The following is a 19,665-nucleotide window of genomic DNA, read 5'->3' as shown; positions in this document are numbered from 1 at the left end:
TGAAATCTCCTCTGAAATTCTCTGAGCAACTACTTCCCCTGTACCCTTCTTTATATCCTTCTGCACACTTTATCCTTTCTTGCTCCTCCTCTGTCCTCCCTGCCATCTAGTTAGATCTATCTAAACTGAAATAAAAAGAACACAGGAGATAATACTAAACATGCAAAGATATTTCAAGTATATACAAAATAATATTGTACACATTCAGGTACCTTCAAAAGCAGTTTTGACAGTATGGACAGCATGAAATTATTTATTTTACTAAACATGGTAATATGACATAAATAGACCTTGAGTGTGAATGTTCTCAACTGACACAAAAGATTTCCATTCAGTTAAATAATGGTGACGAACTTTTCACAACCCAATCATTTATAATTGTTACTCGGATTTTATTTCACTATATAATCCATTCTCTGGCATTTCCTTGGCCAACCCTCCTACTGTCCTTCATCATAAGGAATTAGAGAGTCTCAGAATAAAAGTATGCTCACCAGGGACTGAGCATTAAGTCCCAAGAGTCATCTTAATATGAAAGTCAGAATAGCATCTCCTTCACTATACTTTGCCTTGTAGTCTAAAGAAGGTACAAATACATATCCCTTCATACTATCCAATCCAGTAAAGCAAAGTAGAACATCAAATCCAGACTTCCCACACATAGCTTCGGCCTCCTGTTATTTCTGCTCCTATATTAGCAGCCATTCTGCACCAATCCCTCTGTTCTCTTCCTCTTATTCCTGTTATTGCCCTATGCTACTTTTTCCCAGTCCAGAAATACATAAAGATTAAAATGGGAAGTTAGATGAAGTCTTCATCAAAATCAAGTGATACTTTTTTTAATTTGCCATATCAGTTCATGAGCAAGATTTAATGGTGACTACAAGTGCCCTGTGGCCTTTGAATGGAATTTGTTAAATTGGCTCTGCAGTATTAAAATATTGCTTATGCTTTGCTATGTACATGAATTATCATCTATTATAATAAATATTTCATGTGATCAGACTAGAAATAAGCAGTTTTACTCTAGATTTTCCTTCAGTTTCAAATACATATATACATACATATATATGTATATATATATTACTGCTGTAGTCGTGTACAATATTGTTGCTTCCAGTCTTTCTTGGCAAGAGGATAGACAAGTCAATTCTAATGACAGGATTCTGACAGTTCTTCTGAATTATCAAAGCTGACTATTCTGCAAATGCTGACCAAGGGATTTCCTTTATTTCTTGCAAGTTGACTGTAACGTAGATTGATTGGACTTTCTCTAGTAATAGAAAGGTTAAATATTTTGAATGAGAGCTCAAAGCCAGACTTGACACTGACAGAATGCTATCATAAGCTGTGACTGACCTTAAGCCATCCTTTTTCTCACTGTACTTAATTCCTTTGAAATACTTGATGATTCAGAATTTCCCGCCAAAGCATGCACAAGTTTTTCTTATAATGGTTCTTGGGGGGGAGGGGGAGGGGGGAGGAACACAAAAAAACCCACCATCTTGAAATCTTGCAAGAAAAGCTGCAGTATGAAATAAAGATAGCAGACAGTGAAAGAACAGCAGATTGCAGTGTTAAGTCAAGTTTCCAGGCTAGCTTTAAATAAACTAGCTCAGGTCCCATAAGTAATTTAGCCAAGAGAGCAGAGAGCTCAATTTGGGTAAGCTGTGTGAATGCTGGAAAGAAATGAACTTGAAATTAACATTTTGACCACTCTATACAGCAAGCCCTATCAAGGACATAGAAATTTTAAAAATGATATATTTTAAAGAAATGGGAAATAAACTAGGAAGGAAGGTAGACAGTAATCATCATTCCTAGTTTTTCTGCATTTTTGGTTTTAACTTAGAATAGTGTGTATTTTTTAAAAAAATTGGACACAGTCCTAAGGGATTCAAGTATCAGTTTTGATCTGCATATTTAAGCCATATCAAAACTACTTTGTTAAAAGCAAATGCTAAAACAACAATAATATAAAGAATCTTTCTCCTCTGGAACAGCTCCAGCTTAAAAGTAGAAAGAGAAACCAAAATGAATGGGCATGCTGCCAAACTGCTGACATTTTAGAACAGATGCTAACTTCTTTGTGCAATCTTGGTTGAAGCTAACCTAAAGCTTACAGAAAAGCCAACCGTGAGCATGTGTGATAATAAAAAGATGGTAATAGTTGGTAATGTCAAGTAATAAAAGCAAGTAATAAAAAAACAGGAAAGAAACAATCAGGAACTCGAAAATAATGAATCTGTGTATAAGTTATCAGACAATAAATTAAACAGGCAACTGAATACATGCAACCAAGCAATGATTTAGATATTATTTAGATCTTATACACTCCAATTCCAAATGTCCCAGCAGTTCCTCAGCAGAAGATACAGTCATGAACATCCACAGGCTTTGGCCTCTTCATTCAGTCCAATTTTGAATTAGCACAGTGCTTAGTCCTGATTTGATAGCCAGATGAAAGCCAGATTATCAACTATCAACTGTAAATAAATCTGCACTTAGAGATGTAACAAGAGAAGATCATGGAAATGGCATCACTGGAACATCACACTTTTCAAAATCATGTTTGTGTGCTACATGCCAAATCGTCAAAGAAACTTAAATCTGCAGCAGATTTCAAAAATGAAAATCTACATTTTAACAACAAATATGATTAAGGGAAGGAAGACATACTTAAATACTGAGTAATTCCAAAACATGCAAGTGATTGGTCCTGTGTTAGTGTGGTGCCATATTTTTAGGGAAGAAATACTGAATGTAATAAAATATTTTTTACTGCACGTGACTGGTAGAAGAACACATTGAGAGCAGTCCTGCAGAGAAGGAGCTGGGAGTTCTGGTGGATGAAAAGCTGGACAGGAGCCAGCAGTGTGCTCTTGTAGCCCAGAAGGCCAACGGTATCCTGGGCTGCACTAAAAAGGGGATGGCCAGCATGGAAAGGGAGGGGACTGTCCCTCTCTACTCAGCTGTTGTGAGACCCCATCTGGAGCACTGCTTCCAGGCCAGGCACCTCCAGAACAGTAAAGATGTGGAGCTCTTGGAACACATCCAGAGGTCAATGAAGATGGTCACAGGGCTACAGCACCTCTCCTATGAAGAAAGCTTTAGGGAGTTTGGGTTGTTTACCTTGAATAAGAGAAGGCTCTAGGGAGACCTCATTGTGGCCTTGAAGAGAGCTTATAAACAAGAGAGAGAGTGACATTTTACACAGTCTGATAGTGATAGGATAAGGGGTAATGGCTTCGAAGTCCCATACAGCCTATGCTATTCTATGACTCTATGATTCTATGAAAATCTTAAAGTTTACATTTACACATTTAACTCTGAAGATTCAGATGGATGTACAGAGAACTGGGAACAATTTAATCATACTTAATAGGGAGTGCAGTAAGTAAAAGAAACCCTGGAGGGTATAAATGCAAATAAAAGAGAGAAAGAGAGGGAAGGAAAAAACCATAAACAGCAGTGCATCCCTTTGTCAGGTACCATTAGTTGCCTAGCTTCCCTTTTATTTTCATATATTAAAAGCATGACCTTGGAGGTCGCATCAGCTGCATGTCAAAATGAAGTAGGCATAAACTTCAGTCATTTATGATCTAATTTTAAACCAAGTTATAAATAATATCATTAAATTTTATCCATAGGGAGATGCTGGGGAGAAGAAAAAAAAAAAAAAGAAAAGAAAAAAAAAAAAGGAAGAAAAAAGCTTACAGAAGTATAATTAAAGAAATGTCTAAACGTAGAAGCTTAATAGTAAATGGCTAACCAGATGTGCTTCACAGCACTGTTAAAGGGTCTTTTATCTTCATGGTAGCCTGTAAGAATGCTGTAAGCAAAAATAATTTGTAAAGGACAGGTGGTTTTTTTTTGTTTTTATTTAACAGAGTAAATTTGGTTGACTGATTTGGAAGTAATATACACACCACATTTGACATGCTGTTTTGACTGCCAATATACAATCACCAGTGTAGGAAAAATACTTAAGCTGTTAATAACAAAAATATAAACTTGAAAAATAATGGAATAAGGAATGCACAGCAACTAGTCATTTACTCACTGCTGTTAACATGATAATGTATACAGTACGAATACCATAGATGTTAGTGTCAAACTAATTCAATAGTTTAAGATGAGTAAAAGCTTGAAATATGACTTATTTGGTTTCAACAGTTCCACTATGATTTAAAGTTCAGATTGGACAGAAGGTAGGAATTTCCTGTGAATCTTGTGCAAAAATAAGGTGACAGTCTCTGAAAAAAGGATTTTTTTTTTTTTCCTATATGTAGATGAAGGTTTATGTAAACTACTTTTTTTATCAAGGCAGAAATTGTACAGATATATTTGACACTTATTAAAATATTTAATAAAGCATCCCTAGGCACCATATTACACAGCACTAAAAATAAATTAGCAAGTATAGATAAGCCTGAAGAAACCCCTTGAGTAGTCATAAGTGTGAAAACATCCTTGTAAATTCTTACATTCTTCCGCTGATATGACTGAAATTAGTTCTGTAATTGACGTTAAAGTCATTAAGTTGCTTAGAAGGTCTAACAGATTGATCACCTAAACAAAGATTAGTTTCAATAGAGACTATATCATTTTGCTCTGCACTTTTGCAACTCTAGACTGTTCTCAGGACAATTTATCAATTACGTAAAAAAAAATAATAATAATTAAAAATAATTTTAAAATATAACTTTTTTTTTTTTTAATTTAATATTAATGTGGATCAATTTCTGGTCAAAATTCTACCATCTATGAATACATACATTCTTCATTAACATTCATGAAATTCCACAATTCAAGAAAATTCCTTCTTAGATTATGACATACAGTAGCCTTGCTATGTGCTTTGGAGTGCCACGGAACTATGTAGACAGCAAAATGTTTTTATGGTATAGATAATGGCTGTGAGAGATTTTCAAGGCCTGTCTGATCATTTTTGTATTTTTGTCTCTATCATATTTCTCCCCAAAAGCTTCAAGTAAGACTATTTGTGAAGGATACCAACAAAAGTTTCAGAATCCATACTGCATGTTTACAAAAGCTTAAGCTGAGGCCAATGAAATCCCTATCAAAAGTATTTCCTTTTTTCTTAAGAGTCCAATTGTCACTGCTGACATTTTTTCCTCTTTATCTTTTTATTTGTTTCAGCAGACATCCTTTCCTTTTGAGATCTGTTTTGGAAAACATTCCTTTACTGAATTCAAAACAAGTAGACTATGCCTGTGCTTTGAAAATAATTGTAGATAATGGCTTCTAGGAGAAAAAAAAAGAAGAGAGAAAAAAAGAAAAAAAGGAAAAAAAAAATAAAAGGAAAAAGGAAATGTCTCTGTGGTTACATCCTCAAAAAGTAAGATAGGGAAACAAATAACAGTGCTCTTGTTACATAAGTACAGATACTGCTTATAAATCGGTCTACCTGCAGGCACAATAAGAGCAGCTGTAGCATGTAACCTCTATCAGTCATAATCTAGAACAGTGCCACTTTCTATTAACCAAGCAATAGAGGAACTAAAATTACTTATACTGGTCTATGCAAGTCACTGTTTGCTCCAGTGCATTTTGATGACTTAATTAGGAATACGGTACAGCACATGTGCTCTACTAGCCAGGTTCATCACAGAGGTCACATCATCAAAGCAGAATAGTTGCATGATGTACAGCTAGATTAAGAATAAGGATCTCTTCCTTAAGAGTCTTGTAGCTTACTCTGCCTCTTTATTTATCTCCATATATTCAAACAATTAAATAAAGCATATTGCTTTATTTATTTCTTTTTAAATGCTACTAAAGGAGCCATTAATTGAAATACAGCTGGGAATCTTTTTATTTATTAATTATTTTAATTAATTATGATTTTTATTTTATTTATTTATTATTTTATTTATCTCTGGAAGGGAAGACATGTGCCAGATTTCTTTCCCTGCTTCAGCATCTGTCCTCTTTCAGGGTGTGATTTTTCTACTGGTAAAACCTTTGTCTACATCCCCACCCCCTTACCCCCTCCCACCTCACCCCCGCCAAAAAAAAAAAAAAAAAATAGGAAAAAACAAAGTGACACCACAAAGCATCGGAATGTGAAATAACCTGAGAATTCAGTTCATGGATATTGTGATTTAAGAATACGTTTTTCAAATATTTTGCAACTATGACATATTAACCTGCACTTCGAAGGACACTACATGAGACAGAAAGTCTTTTCAGTTGGTTATCAATTGATAAATAGACGTTCTTGTCTATATTTACAAATTTTTATACATATGAATCAGTATACACAGTGGTCAGATAAGATGATTTCAGCTGTACTGCTTCCCTTCCACAAAAGGTTACAGTATGGACTATGCCCCTACACAGAGAAAACCAGTCTTTCTGAGAAGACCAATGAAAAATAAATAAATAAATAAATAAATAAATTTTAAAAATAAAAAAAAAAAAGAAGAAAAGAGAGGAAAAATGTTATTTGTCTACCTCATAAAATATTTTCGCTGTAAAATTCATCAATGTAGGGGCTAAACAAAAGGTATGTATTTTATCATTCATTTTTTTAAATCTGTGTTCTGTCTGCTTCAAGTTTATTGGATGCAAATGATAGAAACATATCTTTCCACAAGATCCTTAGCTTCTATGAGGCCAAACCTGTCTGAATACTTTCTCTGAATTTGATCACTATCTACAAACTTGGAGGAATGTATAAAAAAAACACAATACATTATCATCTCTTGCTATGCATCACTTACAGATACATTCATCAAAGCTGAAGCAAAACAGAATCACAAAGATGTAACTTATAGTCAATACTGATATACATTAAAGTCTGAAAATAAAATGAGAAAATGTGCACCAAAATAAAATATTTCTTGTCACTAGTTTGTCAATAGATCCTTTCAGTGGTAGAAGGTATATGGCAGTAAGTCCCAGTGAATAAGGTGACTTTCAGCTGGCAGCATGCCTTTGCCAAGAGGAGGCTACCAACAATCTGGGATGCTTTCGTGAGAGCAAGATCAGCAGGTAAAGGGGTGACTTGCTTTTTCCAGCTGTCATTAGTGAGTCTGCACACAGAAGAATGAATCCATTCTTGGTTTGCTCTGAGAGAGAAATAGAAAAATGGGGAAGAATACCCATGAGCCCCTATGATGGTCGGTGGCTGAGGCATATGGAAAAACAGGGAGAGGTTAAAGAACTTAGGTTGGTTTAGCATAATGATCTCTGAGACAGGAGTCTAATTACAGACTTCAGCTACAGAAAGTCTTGAGAATGTGTGAGCCAGCCAGGCTTGAACAGTGAAGGACAAGAAACAAAAGTCACAAACTGCAATACTAGAAGTTTCAACTCACTCTAAGGAGGGAAAAAAAATACACCAAAGTGCCCCAAAGCGGTTATGAAATTTCCATCGTAGAAAACACTCAGAACTCAGCTAGACAAGACCTTTCACAATCTGATTTAACTCAGACGATAGTACTGTTCTGAGCAAAAAATCAGACTAGATGACCCTCAGTCATGCATTGCGTTGAAATCTCAGTTTTTCTGTGATTGTGCCTACTTACACATTTTCAATCTTGTAAATATGTCTTTAATCAGAAGTACCTCGAAGTTATCTTCATTTTGTCTCATATTTGACTAAACAATAAGATGAATTGGAGACATACATAAAATTCTGATCATGTGAAATCATGTCTTTCTAACTTCAAAGTCAATATTCCTCTGGGACTAAAAGACCTCTTCCTGAGAAGGAATTTACATAAGTCATGGGGTTTGGGGCATCTATCTTTTCCCTTATTTCCCCACTGACCTACAAACTAGACTTTCCTGTCCAGGTAATGCTTACTGGCCCACCACAAAATAATTATGAACATCACTACTTTAAACTGATAGAGTAATAAAATCAAAAGAAATTCCATCTTTTTAACTACCAGCTCAGCTGCTACATAACTCACTCAGAATGGGTGAAATCTATTCTCAAGTACTTTCCAGATGAAAGAATGCAAATCTGTATTCTCTACTCTTTAAAAAGTATCAAGGGAGTACTGGTCATTCTTAATTTCCTTAGCTCAGTGAGTCCTTTACAGTTTCAGAAACAGGGGCTTGTACAGAATTTGAATCCATTTTCCTTTGCCTCTGAGGCAGTGTCAAAAGACAGACAGTAGTTAAATTGTAGATTAACTGGGGCTGAACATTTCATTTTTTTTAATATTGCTCTCAGAGAAACCTGCAAAACCATAAAAGTAAGTACGTTCTTCAACTGAACCATTCCATACTTTACTCAGATCATTGAGAGATTTATTTTGGATATCTAATCGAAATTTCATTCAGACACTTTAAAACTATAGGAGGAATGAATCTTTATGAAGCAGCAAATGGGGATCTTTCCGTGCTAGGAGCCATCTTTTCACAATGACTTCGCAGGTTATAGGGAAACCACAATAACATAGAATTTCTTGTTAAAATATATCAAACACTTATAAACCCAGAATACCATAATCAGATAATCTCAGCAGTTTGAAAACACAGATTCTAAAGGAATGAAAAATTAATTGATATTAAAAAGAAATCATGCCAAATAATATCGTTCAAGAGGCTGAACTAAATAGCTACTTATGTTAGTAAATTATGATCGACTTGACGAAAGCTCTCAACTATGAATTTTTAGATTCCTAAAATAACAACTTACTCCCTAGCATGGCTTTAAAGGAAGGCGAAAGATACATATTCTACTTAAACATTAGAGGTAGTGGAAAAATAAAAATTCCATTTATGAAAGGTTAATTATGATTAATAACTGCCTCATGTCAAAACAGAAAAACTATGATAATTAAAGTATTGTATTCAGTATTTTATTTATAAGCTGTGTTACAGAAAATGAGGTTTGCAATATATTCTTGTCTGCTCCACAGGAAGCAAAGTCCTGGGCTGGTTCTCTTCATGATTTCGGCAGGCTCCTATCGTTATCAGGTAAGGTTGTAGGGTTTTCTGTTTAAAACTTACACTGGTGAAACATTATTCTCTAATTTACATTCCACATTACATGTTGCATATATTTTACATATTATGCTTAGTTATTTAACTCTATCTCCTAAGGGAAATCTATTTTGTGGAGGAAAAAAATACATTTAACATTTAAAAATCAAAATAGATGTCAGAAAAACAATCAATCCATTTTACTTGAAAATTAGGGATAACGGTATAACATTAACATTTACTCAAGTACTAGGAGATATGATCTGTAAATGATGGAGGTCTGTAACCTCAACCAAAATCTAAAAACAAAAAAACAAAAAAAAAACCAAAAACAAATTCAAAATAAGTTTTCTCCTCATCCTCCTCTCTCCAAGAATTCTCTTATGAGCATTAAAAAAACTGTTATTATATGGTTTTACAAGGTTTTGTTTTTCCAGGTATGTCTATAAAGCTCAAACATTGATCGGTTCCCATATACATGGCACCAGTTCCACTACAGATGGAGGATACTTTCACTTACACAGTACTATTGCTTTCTAAGGACCTGATCACAAGCCCAGCCATGTCCATGAGAAGTACTTCTACTGCTTTTGCTATCAAATGACAAATCTGAAAAGGTTGTGCCCACCTCTATTAATTTAAACTGAAAACAAAACAAAACAAAACAAACAAACAAAAACGGAAAAAAACCACAAACGAACAAAAAACCATAGACCAATGTCCAATTTAAATTATTCAAGACTTTTTCTACCTGTGGAATTTGAAGTTCTTCTGTTGTTCTTGAGTATTTTTGACAGTGTAGTAAATGCAAACTTTAAAACACTTCAATGACATAACTGAAAACATGGAGAAAAATGTATGCATCCAAACATAATAAAGCATTAGTTAATGCCATGTTTTCTTAGATCAGAGCACTTTAAAATCAACGATCAAGTTATTCTGCTTTTAAATATGCAGAGCAACTGGAAAGAAAATCACATCCTTCCAGATAATGCTCAACTCCTGATTAAATAAAGATGTGCCAAGGCAGAGGTACTTTATGCCTCAGGAGACAGCCATAGTGGAACAGCAAGTGTATTTTAAATGTGAATTAGAGGTAAGATGTAATGACATGAGATGAAAGGCTCAGCCATGATTTTAATAAAGGGGGGAGATGGTTCTTCCCTGTGGACCCCATATGCAAAAGAGTGAGACACAACAAGAATATATGAAAAGATTCAGGAAAAAAGGCAATAAATGTTTCAAAGTTATAGGACCACCATTAAAATTCATCACATTTTACTGAAGTCAAGAATTCTGATTCTGAGAGTTTGTCATCAGTAAGCCAGAACAATTCTTGATGCTGAGAAGTTGAGAGCGCGAAACAACAAAACTCCATTTTTAAAGTATTTTTTTGGCAAGGGAAAAACTTATCTAAAAATAATTAATTGAATGATTTTTGAAACGATTTTTTTTCTCACTGAAACAAAACAATGCAAAATAAAACACACAATAAACCAATTAGCAGTGCTATGATCTGACATGTTTTATCTGTTTACTGCTCTAAGTAGTCCACAGAAAAAGCTGTTATCTCCTCCTATACTGATGTATCTATCTGTATGTGTTTAAGAATACAGCAGAATTCCAAAGAAGCATTATTTCTCCCCTACAATTAAATGAATGGAAATGTTTCAGATTTTGCACAGATCTCTTTCTTTGCAATTAAAAAAAAGAAAAAAAAAATACAATGAGAGACAATCTTTGTAAGAGAAAGTCATGAAAAGAGCAAAAATGAATGGGTTGAACTGCTACAAGAAAAAGAAAAGAAAGAAAGAAAAAAAAAACCACAAAAAAACAACTCCATGCTATATTTGTTCATTTGTGATAGTCACACTCCTGGCACCCTGCCAGCTAGGCTGAGCACACTGATGTCGGGCTAAGGAAAGTAATCTCCTGGTTCAAGCATTGGATCTTTGATGAAAATTACAAAGCAGGGACAAAATCAAAGTGCCGTCTGAGATTTTATTCTGAAACTAATTTGATGGAAAAAGTAATACAATGCCAACAGCCTTTTTAGTAGTGCCTACAAAACTTGGGCTAAATTGAAACCAGTGCAAGTGGCTCGAAGTAGCTATCATGCAAATACATTTGGATCTGCAGGCGCTCCTTTTAAAAGAGTGGTAGATGTCTTTCTGACAGGTAAATTGCTTTGAAATGATTTCTGAAGTCTGAGGTCAAACTTTTAAAATGATAATTTTAACTTGTATCTTACTTTATCCTGGAGTCTTTTTGCATCCCCTACATAATGCACTTGAATCCAACAAAATTAGGTAGGGGGAAAAAAAAAAAAAAAAAAAAGCAACAAAAAACAGTATTAACTCACTTCCTTAATTTACATTCTGTGAGCCACCATTCATTATAGGTCAAGAAATCTTAGAAGGGAAAATCTTTTCCTTTCTTTTTTCACTGAGTTTAAACCAGTTGTTTTCATATATATGAAGAGCTGTGCAGGCAAAAAAAACCATCTGCATGCACAGTGTATTCAAGTTAGAAATCCAGGCAGAACAATCTTTACATTACTATTCAAATGCAAAACAGGAAAGAAAAATACAAGACCAAAGAATCAGTACATTACTTTCATATTTTCTTTGTATGTCTACTGGTTCTTCGTACATTTTACTGAAAGAGTGTACATTATTAACAGTAACAATCAAAGTTTGTTTTGTTTTTTTATTACAAATACTGAAAATAATTCAGAATGACTCAGAAGATGTTTTTACCAATTTATTATAAAGAAAGGAAAAAAAGAAAAGCACACAGATTTTGCTGTTTTTAAACATACTTATTACTTCTCTCTGTGTTAGTAAGACTTTCCACATACAGACACTGGTGTGATTACCAGCGTGTAGAATTTCACTGAAGATGCAGCATTTCAGCTACTTCCCATTTGCAACGGCCTGCTGTTTTCCTTCTTCAGGAAGGTTCTCTATAGATTTCCTATTCTCTTTGATCTTCAAGTCAGTTTCTGCACTTTGTATTCTTCCCTCCTCCAACAGTACTAATCAAAGGAATGTTTTAATAGAGCCACCTTAATCTCTTCTTACTTTGATTTTCAGGCCAACTTTTTTTTTTTCTTTCTTTCTTTTTTTTTTTTTTTAATATATATATTGCTTTTTATTATCAAGACAAACAATTAATTGCAGCACAGACAAAACAGTACTTATTAAATTCTGCATTTTGATATGCAGATATGCTTAGAAGTTACTAAACTCACATCCCCATGTACATGCTAACATATGGAGAGAGAATTTTATGTATATACATGCACATATTCACACTGACATCATAAAAATGATTCTTAAAAATATGAACTTTATGTTTAAATAAAAGGTACCTACCTGGAATAAGCTGACCCAGTAAGTGTTGACATCTGGAAAGGCTGCATGCAGCTACTATTACCAAAAAAGGATAATGTTTCCATTTCATGATGCGTCCTTCCTTGCATTACACCAGCTCAGCAGCGTTAACGTAAATGTTACCTGCAATGAGCAATGGAAATAAGAACAGATTAATTAATGATAAATTTAAGTTACTTCCAAATATTTTTACCTAGCAAAACTGTGTCAAGTATGCTGTTTTCAATACAGATAGACATAAAAGTAAATAAATATGTCATTTTTTTCCTAACAACTAGAAAGCAATAAACTATAATCAAAAATGTATTAAATATCCTTACAGAAACAGCCAACCCTTAAAAAGATGTTTTAAAGGTAGCATAAGGAGTATCAATATATATTTTAAAGTGCTGCATGTTATTTGGTTACTATTGAACTCAAGCTATCAAGAAATTTAACAAGATAGCTTCTTATGTTTTAAAAATGTGCTTCACCAGCATTTGGCTTTCTATAAAACCCAAGTTAAAACTACAACAATCCTCCTGTTATGAGGTGGTGTTTTTGCTCAATAAGAACGATGGCTAATTTTACCCATTAATAACTCCAGCTGTTAATGTATCTTTCTATTAAGTATGTGTTATTAAGGGATGAAACTTTCCAAGTGACTGGTAAAAAAACTGACTTTTACAGAAAATAATATTTTGATTAAATGTGACTTTTAGGCTCATTTTTCTGACAATATTATGATTCCTAAATGCCAGCTGACAAAATCATAACAGAGCTATGAAAGTAGAAAGAAGACATAGCCAGGCTCTTTTCAATGGTGCCCAGCACCAGGACAAGAGGCAGTGTGCACAAACTGAAACACAGAAAGTTCTGTCAGAACAACAGGAAGTACTTCTTTCCTGTATGAATGACAGAGCACTGGTACAGGCTGCTCAGAGATGTTGAGGAGTCTCCATCCTCAGAGATCTTCAAAATGGTCACAACCACACAATCACAGAATTGTAGAGGTTGGTAGGGACCTCTGAAGATCACCTAGTTCAACCATCTGCTAAAGCAGGTTCCCTAAAGTAGGTGACACAGAAAAGTGTCCAGGCAGGTTTTGAATACCTCCAGAGAAGGAGACTCCACAGTCTCTCTGGACAGCTTGCTGCAGTGCTTCTGTAACCATCAATGTAAACATTTTTTCCTAGTTTGTGTTCATTGCCCTTTTGTCTTGTTGCTGGGCATCACTGCAAAGAGCCTGGCCTCATCCATTTGACACCCATCCACTATAAGCATTCGTAAGATTCCCCCAGTGTTCACATCTCCAGATTTAAGAATCCCAGGTCTCCCAGCTTTTTCTCACATATGAGATGGCCCAGACCTTTACTCATCCTTGTGGCCCTCCACTGGATTCTATTCACTGGACACAGGACTCCAGATGCAGCCTCCACAGGGCAGAGTAGAAGGGGAGGATCATTTCCATTGACCTGCTGGCCACACTCTTTTTAATATACCCCAGGATACCACTTGCCTTCTTGTCCACAAGGGCACACTGATGGCTTGCGGTCAACCTGTTCTCTACCAAGACACACAGGCCCTTCTCTGTAGAGTTCCTCCCCAGCAGGTCAGCACAAAATTTACACTGTTATTCCTCCCTAGGTGTAGGACTCTATACTTGCCCTTGTTGAAACTCATCAGGTTTCTCTCTGGCCAACTCACCAGTCTGTTCAGGTCCCACTGAATGGCAGTATAGCCTTCTAGTGTGTAAATCAGTCCTTCTAGCTTTGTATCATCAGCAGCCTTGCTGAGAGTACATTGTATCCCTTCACCCAGGTCACTGATGAAGATAATGAACAAGATTAGACCCAGTACTGAACCCTGGAGAACACTACTAGTTGCAGGCCTCCAACTAGACTCTATGCCACTGATCACAAATCTATGAGCTCTGACAGTCAGCCAGTTCTCAGTCCACTTCACTGTCTATTCATCTATCCCACACTTAATAAGCTTCATTACAAGGATGTCAAAAGCCTGGCTGAAGTCAAGGTAGACAACATCCACTGCTCTCCCTTCATGTATCCAACTGGTCATGACATCATAAAAGGCTACCAAATTCATCAAGTGTGATTTCCCCATGTTGACTATTTCTGATAACCTCCTTTTCCATTTGCTTGGTGGTGACATCCAGGAAAAGATTTCCATCATCTTCCCAGGGACAGAGTTGAGGCTGACTGACTTATAATTACCAGTTCTTCCTTCTTGCTCTTTTTGAAGACTAGGGTGACACTGGCCTTCATCCAGTTCTTGAAAATCTCTCCTGCTCTACAGAACCTTTCATAGATGATAGAGAGAAACCTGACAGTCACTTCTGCCAGCTCTCTCAGTATTCATGGGTGCAATTCATCAGAGCCCATTGATTTGTATGTATTGAGTTTGCCTAGACAATATCTGACTAGATCCTCCTTGACCAAGGAGAAGTCTTTCTTTCCTCAGACTCTCTTATTTCAGGGTTCTAGGATTCCCAAGGGACCATGTTAGCAGTAAAGACTGAAAAAAGAAGGTGTTTTATAACACATCCCTCTGCATTCTCTGTTACCACGGCACTTATTCAAAAGCACTTTTTCCAAGTTTCCCTTTTGCTATTGACATACATTACTCTTTCATGTTATTGATGACTTCCCTCACCAGATTTAAGTGGAACTTAGCCTTCTTTGTTGGAGCCTTGCATGCCCCAACAGTGTTCCTATATTTGTCTTTAGTGGCCAGAAACCTTTTCTTCTTCCATTTCAGTTTTTTCATGAGCTTTTTTCTCATCCATGACTGTCTCCTGGCACCTTTTCCTGATTTCTTACACTCAGGGATGCACAGATCTTGAACTTGGAATAAGTGGTACTTCAATGTCAATCAGCTTTCTTGAGACCCCTTACCTTTCAATGATCTAACCCATGAAATGTCTCCAAGTAGGCTGCTGAAGAGATTGCAGTTAGCTCTCCTGAAGTCTGGGGTTGCAATCCTACTTTGTTTCTTCATGTAAGATCTACACTATCTCATGGCTGCTTTACCCAAAGATGCCCCCAACATTATGTTCAACCTTTACTACCATACCACCTACATCTGCCTCAGATGTCATGTGCCATTAATAATAGAAGAGGTATTAATTCCAGAGTAACCTTAGTATATTATGCATTGTGATAGTACATTTTGACTATAATAATTGAGTTAAATATTCCCGTACTAGTCTTCCAGTATCTGAACTACAAAACTAATATTGTAGAACAAGGACTGGCACTAATTAGGTGTTGCCACTGACAGAAGGATGCATTAGCCATATAAATTTCAGCTGGCCTGAGACCTTACATAACACCATACTAAATGACTGCAGATCTACCAGAATGTGCAAGAGAAGGTTAAAGTGCAATGTTTTGTCCATGCTACACAATGAAAATAAACACTGTTTCTTCTATGACATTATAATCATTAGAGAATCAATGGCAAATTAAACTGCACAAACTCAGAGGAGAAAGAAGCACTATTGTAAATTAAGAGAAAGAGTCTAATCAATTATTTTCTACCACTTCCAAGCATACTGCTATTTATCACTACAGTCAGCACAGCATGCAGCAGCAGAAATAAAGACATCAAGTCACAACAACAACAACAAACCCCCCCAAAAAAATGCTAGTTTTCTCTCTCCTCCCCTCTCCTTTATTTTTTAATCATTTTCCCTCTAAACCACTTAAAATAAACAGCAATTTGATTATGTTTTTCTCTCAGAAATGGCAAGCAACTCATTAAGGCTAGATTTTCACAGGATTTTGAGTTGAAGAAAAGGACACAGAAGTCAAGCAATTAAGATTTTAACTTATAAAAAATAATTTTATATTATTTTTATGAGATTTACAGTCTTTGGTAAATATTATGCTGAAGAAGATACCTTAAATACAAGATGAATCTTAAGTTTTATATGCTATGTACCCAAAGTCCATTCTGGAGTCAACTGACAAAAATTTACTGAAGATATAAAAAAAGAAACTCTTTCTGAAGCAAAATAAACTACTTTTGAATGCAAGTTATTTTTAAAACTCTTCATTTGTCATTAGGCCTGCTGATATTAAATGGAGCTTATCGGTCATTCAGTACTTTTCCTGAGAATTCCATATGTCTATTAGCCAGACTCCAGCTATCTCATCATTTGTGCTTAGACTAACACTACATTTTGAGCTTATTCCTCCTCTGCTTTATCATCAGTAAGGTTATTTATCACTGAAATTAAGAAATTCACACTACTATTTTAAATATCCTGTCTTTGTTAAAATGAATTTATTTGGAGTTCTAGGAGGATGAGAAAGAAGTAATGCCATATGTTGTTTCCATTTTGGAGCAAGAATGAAAAATGAACTAGGAGGAAAAAATGTCCATCTCCTTTTTTTGGTTATAAAGTAAATTAACGCTACTAAGATGAAATCAGCTATAAAAATATAAAGCTACTCAGACCAGAGTAGGTAGCAGAACCTGTGGATCTGGACTGTGATCTTTTCAGAGACAGTTCCAGTAGACAGCTTCAGGGAACTGGCATGTGTATCTATTACCAAAGTTTACCTTGCTTAATGTTTTACTATGGCAAAATATTTGTTTTTTTAAGAAACAATCGCTAGGAAAGTTTTTACAATTTATGATATAATATTTATTTTTATTTTATGCTGTGGAGTTTTGTTTTGCTTTTGCTTTTTGTTTTGTTTATTTCAGTGAGAAAAGCACTATGTAAAACAAAAATGTACTCTACATTCTCACTTTGCATTTCTAGCCAGGCAAGCAACAAACTCATATATTTACTGAGATTTTAGTAACTTCATTTTTTGCATATTATATTTACTGCCTAAGCCGTGCCACAGAAGTAGTTCACTTAGAATAACTCTAAGAAATTGAAAAAAAAAAAAAAAAATGTCCATATTCATCCACTGAATTCTACTGAGAGTCTGGAACAGAAACCCGAACTTAAGTATCAGCCTGACAAGCAGTATAGTATGCAACATAAGATGTAGTGTAAATCATAAATACCTACTACTGAGATGCTTGCACATGAAAACAGTGTGAAGAGTCAAACATAAAAAAAAAAATTCTTTTTCCTCCCACCAGTCTCATAAGTAATCTCTCTACCAGAAGCTCTGCTAATCTGTAATGTTTCCTTCACTTCTCTGGCTAAACAAACCGAGATTAATTTTGAACAATAGACAGCTTTAACAAAAGCATTTCATCAGAGAAGAGTCCATAAGTGAGACAGCAAGCAATAGGACATGCTTTCTTCAAAAGAAATCAATATATTCATCATTCAGTATATGTGCAAAACAAGGTATGATGCAAGACCTGGAATGAGTCAAAAAGCGAGTATAAAGAGAAAGCAAAATAAATAATAATAATAAAACCAAGACAAAAATATCATCCAAAGAAAACAGTGATTTCCAATACTTTTGCAATTTAGAGCCACTCAAGAAAAGTAACAGTTTTGTTTTGTTTTGTTTTGTTTTGTTTTGCCTGCAGTGGCTGGAGGGATATAAAGACAATGTCCAAATGTGCAAGAATGAGATTAGGAAAACCCACAAAGACCTGGAGGGTTTTCTGATAAGGTTTGTAAAAAGCAACAAGAAGGGATTCCACAAGTACTTAAGCATCAAATGGAAGAGCAGGAAAAGAAGGCCTGCTGCTAAAAGGGGTGAGAAAGGATGAAGAAAATGAGTATGTACTCTACAACCTCTTTTGCTTCAATTTTTGTTGTAAAGATTAGCCTTCACAAATTCCAGGCCCCCGAGATTTGAAGAGACTAAGGAATACTTGCCCTTTGTAGAAAAGGGGCAGATTAGGGATCATTTAACATGAACACAATTTAGTCCCTGGGACATGATAGGACTAAAATGTGTGCGCCAAAGGATTTAACCAGTGTCACTGCAAGGCTACTCTTGATTAGCTTTGGAAGGTTGTGACAATCAAAAGAAGATTCTCAAGATCTGGAAGACTGAAAAAGTATTTTCAAGATGGAAGACCCAGAGCCAGTCAGATTCACCTCTGATCTCTGAGAAGGTGATGGATGGTCCCGGTGGACAGCAAGTTGAATCAGAAAGGTGTCTTTGCTGCACAGAAGGCCAAAGTAACTTGTGCTGTTCTGCAAAGAGTGTAACCAGCAGGTCAAAGGATGTGACCGTTCCCATCTGCTCTGCACCGGTTAGACTAGGTATGGAGTACTGGGTCCAGCACTGGCTCCTAATTGCAAGACTCACACAGACTTGGTGGAGCAAATCCAGTAAAGATGACCAAGAGACTGAAGCATCTGTTGCTTGGGAGGAGGCTGAGATAGATGGGACTTCTCGGCCCCAGGAGAGAATGCACTGGGGAATCTGATCCATGTTTATAAAGACCTGACTGGAAGGAATGAAAAAATGCACAGATTGAAATATGGAAAATTCCATTTAAAAATAAGAAAACATATTTCTACCATGAGGGTGACTGGGCAGTAGAACAAGGTGCCCAGAAACACGTGGAGTCTCCTTCTTTGAGATTATACAAAACCTGACTGGTTGTACACCATGGTAACCCTCTAACCTCGACCTATACAGTACTAGAACAGACAGTCCCCAGAGGTGGCTTTAAGCCCACTACTGCACTGTTCAGAAATCACAGCACCAAAATCAACAGTCAATATACTGTATGAGGAAATGCTGTAGTAAAATAAAGCATAAAATGAAAGAAGAATGTCAAAGAAAATTAATCACAATATCCTCAGGGTGGACTGTCTAGAAAAGATATCAACATCAAGCAGCCTGGGAGCAGAGACTGACAGAATGGAGCTACTGTGTTTGGCATGTGTTTCAGGACTTCATAAAGAAAAAAAAAGGTATACAAACGCTAGGAAAAATAATTTGTCCTGTAAATAGTCCTCAGTGCATGGTCAAAAATGGACATGGTCAAAAATAGACAGCTGAAGAGGTTTGTGATGAGAATTTTGTTTGGAATAACCTCTTGATTCCACAGGCTACCAGAAAATACAGTTAAAGCAAAAATACAAAATGCAGTGTCCTGTGTCCATTGTCATCTCAGTAGTTCGTATATTCAGGGTGATTATTCCCCTGAAATGCAACAGTCAGTTTTAACTTGCAAACTACTGTCTTGCACAGACTTGCAGTATTTTATGTTTTGTCATCTATTTTATATTCAGCTACTCATGGGGGAGATAACTCGTGAGACTCAGCAGTGAATTCATTGGACAAAACTTTGCTCAACTCCTAAACTGCTTATATAGTAAAAAGCTGTGAAAAGAGAGAAGACATTTGCATCCTTACTGACA

General features: G+C 35.7%; 1 protein-coding gene across 10 annotated transcripts in view; it reads right to left on the bottom strand.

Annotated features, from left to right (window-relative positions):
- ROBO1 (roundabout guidance receptor 1) overlaps nt 1–19,665 on the bottom strand; it is a 692,513-nt gene that overhangs the window by 594,592 nt on the left and 78,256 nt on the right. For all 10 annotated transcript variants that reach the window (XM_085547220.1, XM_085547240.1, XM_085547251.1 and 7 more), the window contains one exon: nt 12,345–12,485. In XM_085547220.1, the coding sequence (XP_085403346.1) occupies nt 12,345–12,432 (88 nt within the window). In that variant the 5' untranslated portion in view covers nt 12,433–12,485. The remainder of the gene's footprint in view (nt 1–12,344; nt 12,486–19,665) is intronic.

The sequence above is a fragment of the Coturnix japonica genome, chromosome 1, assembly GCF_054131305.1.
Source record: "Coturnix japonica strain WE chromosome 1, WE-NBRP24, whole genome shotgun sequence".
NCBI classification, from domain to species: domain Eukaryota; kingdom Metazoa; phylum Chordata; class Aves; order Galliformes; family Phasianidae; genus Coturnix; species Coturnix japonica.
Note: the sequence above shows the minus strand (reverse complement) of the source record. Positions and strands in the feature narration are given on the sequence as shown.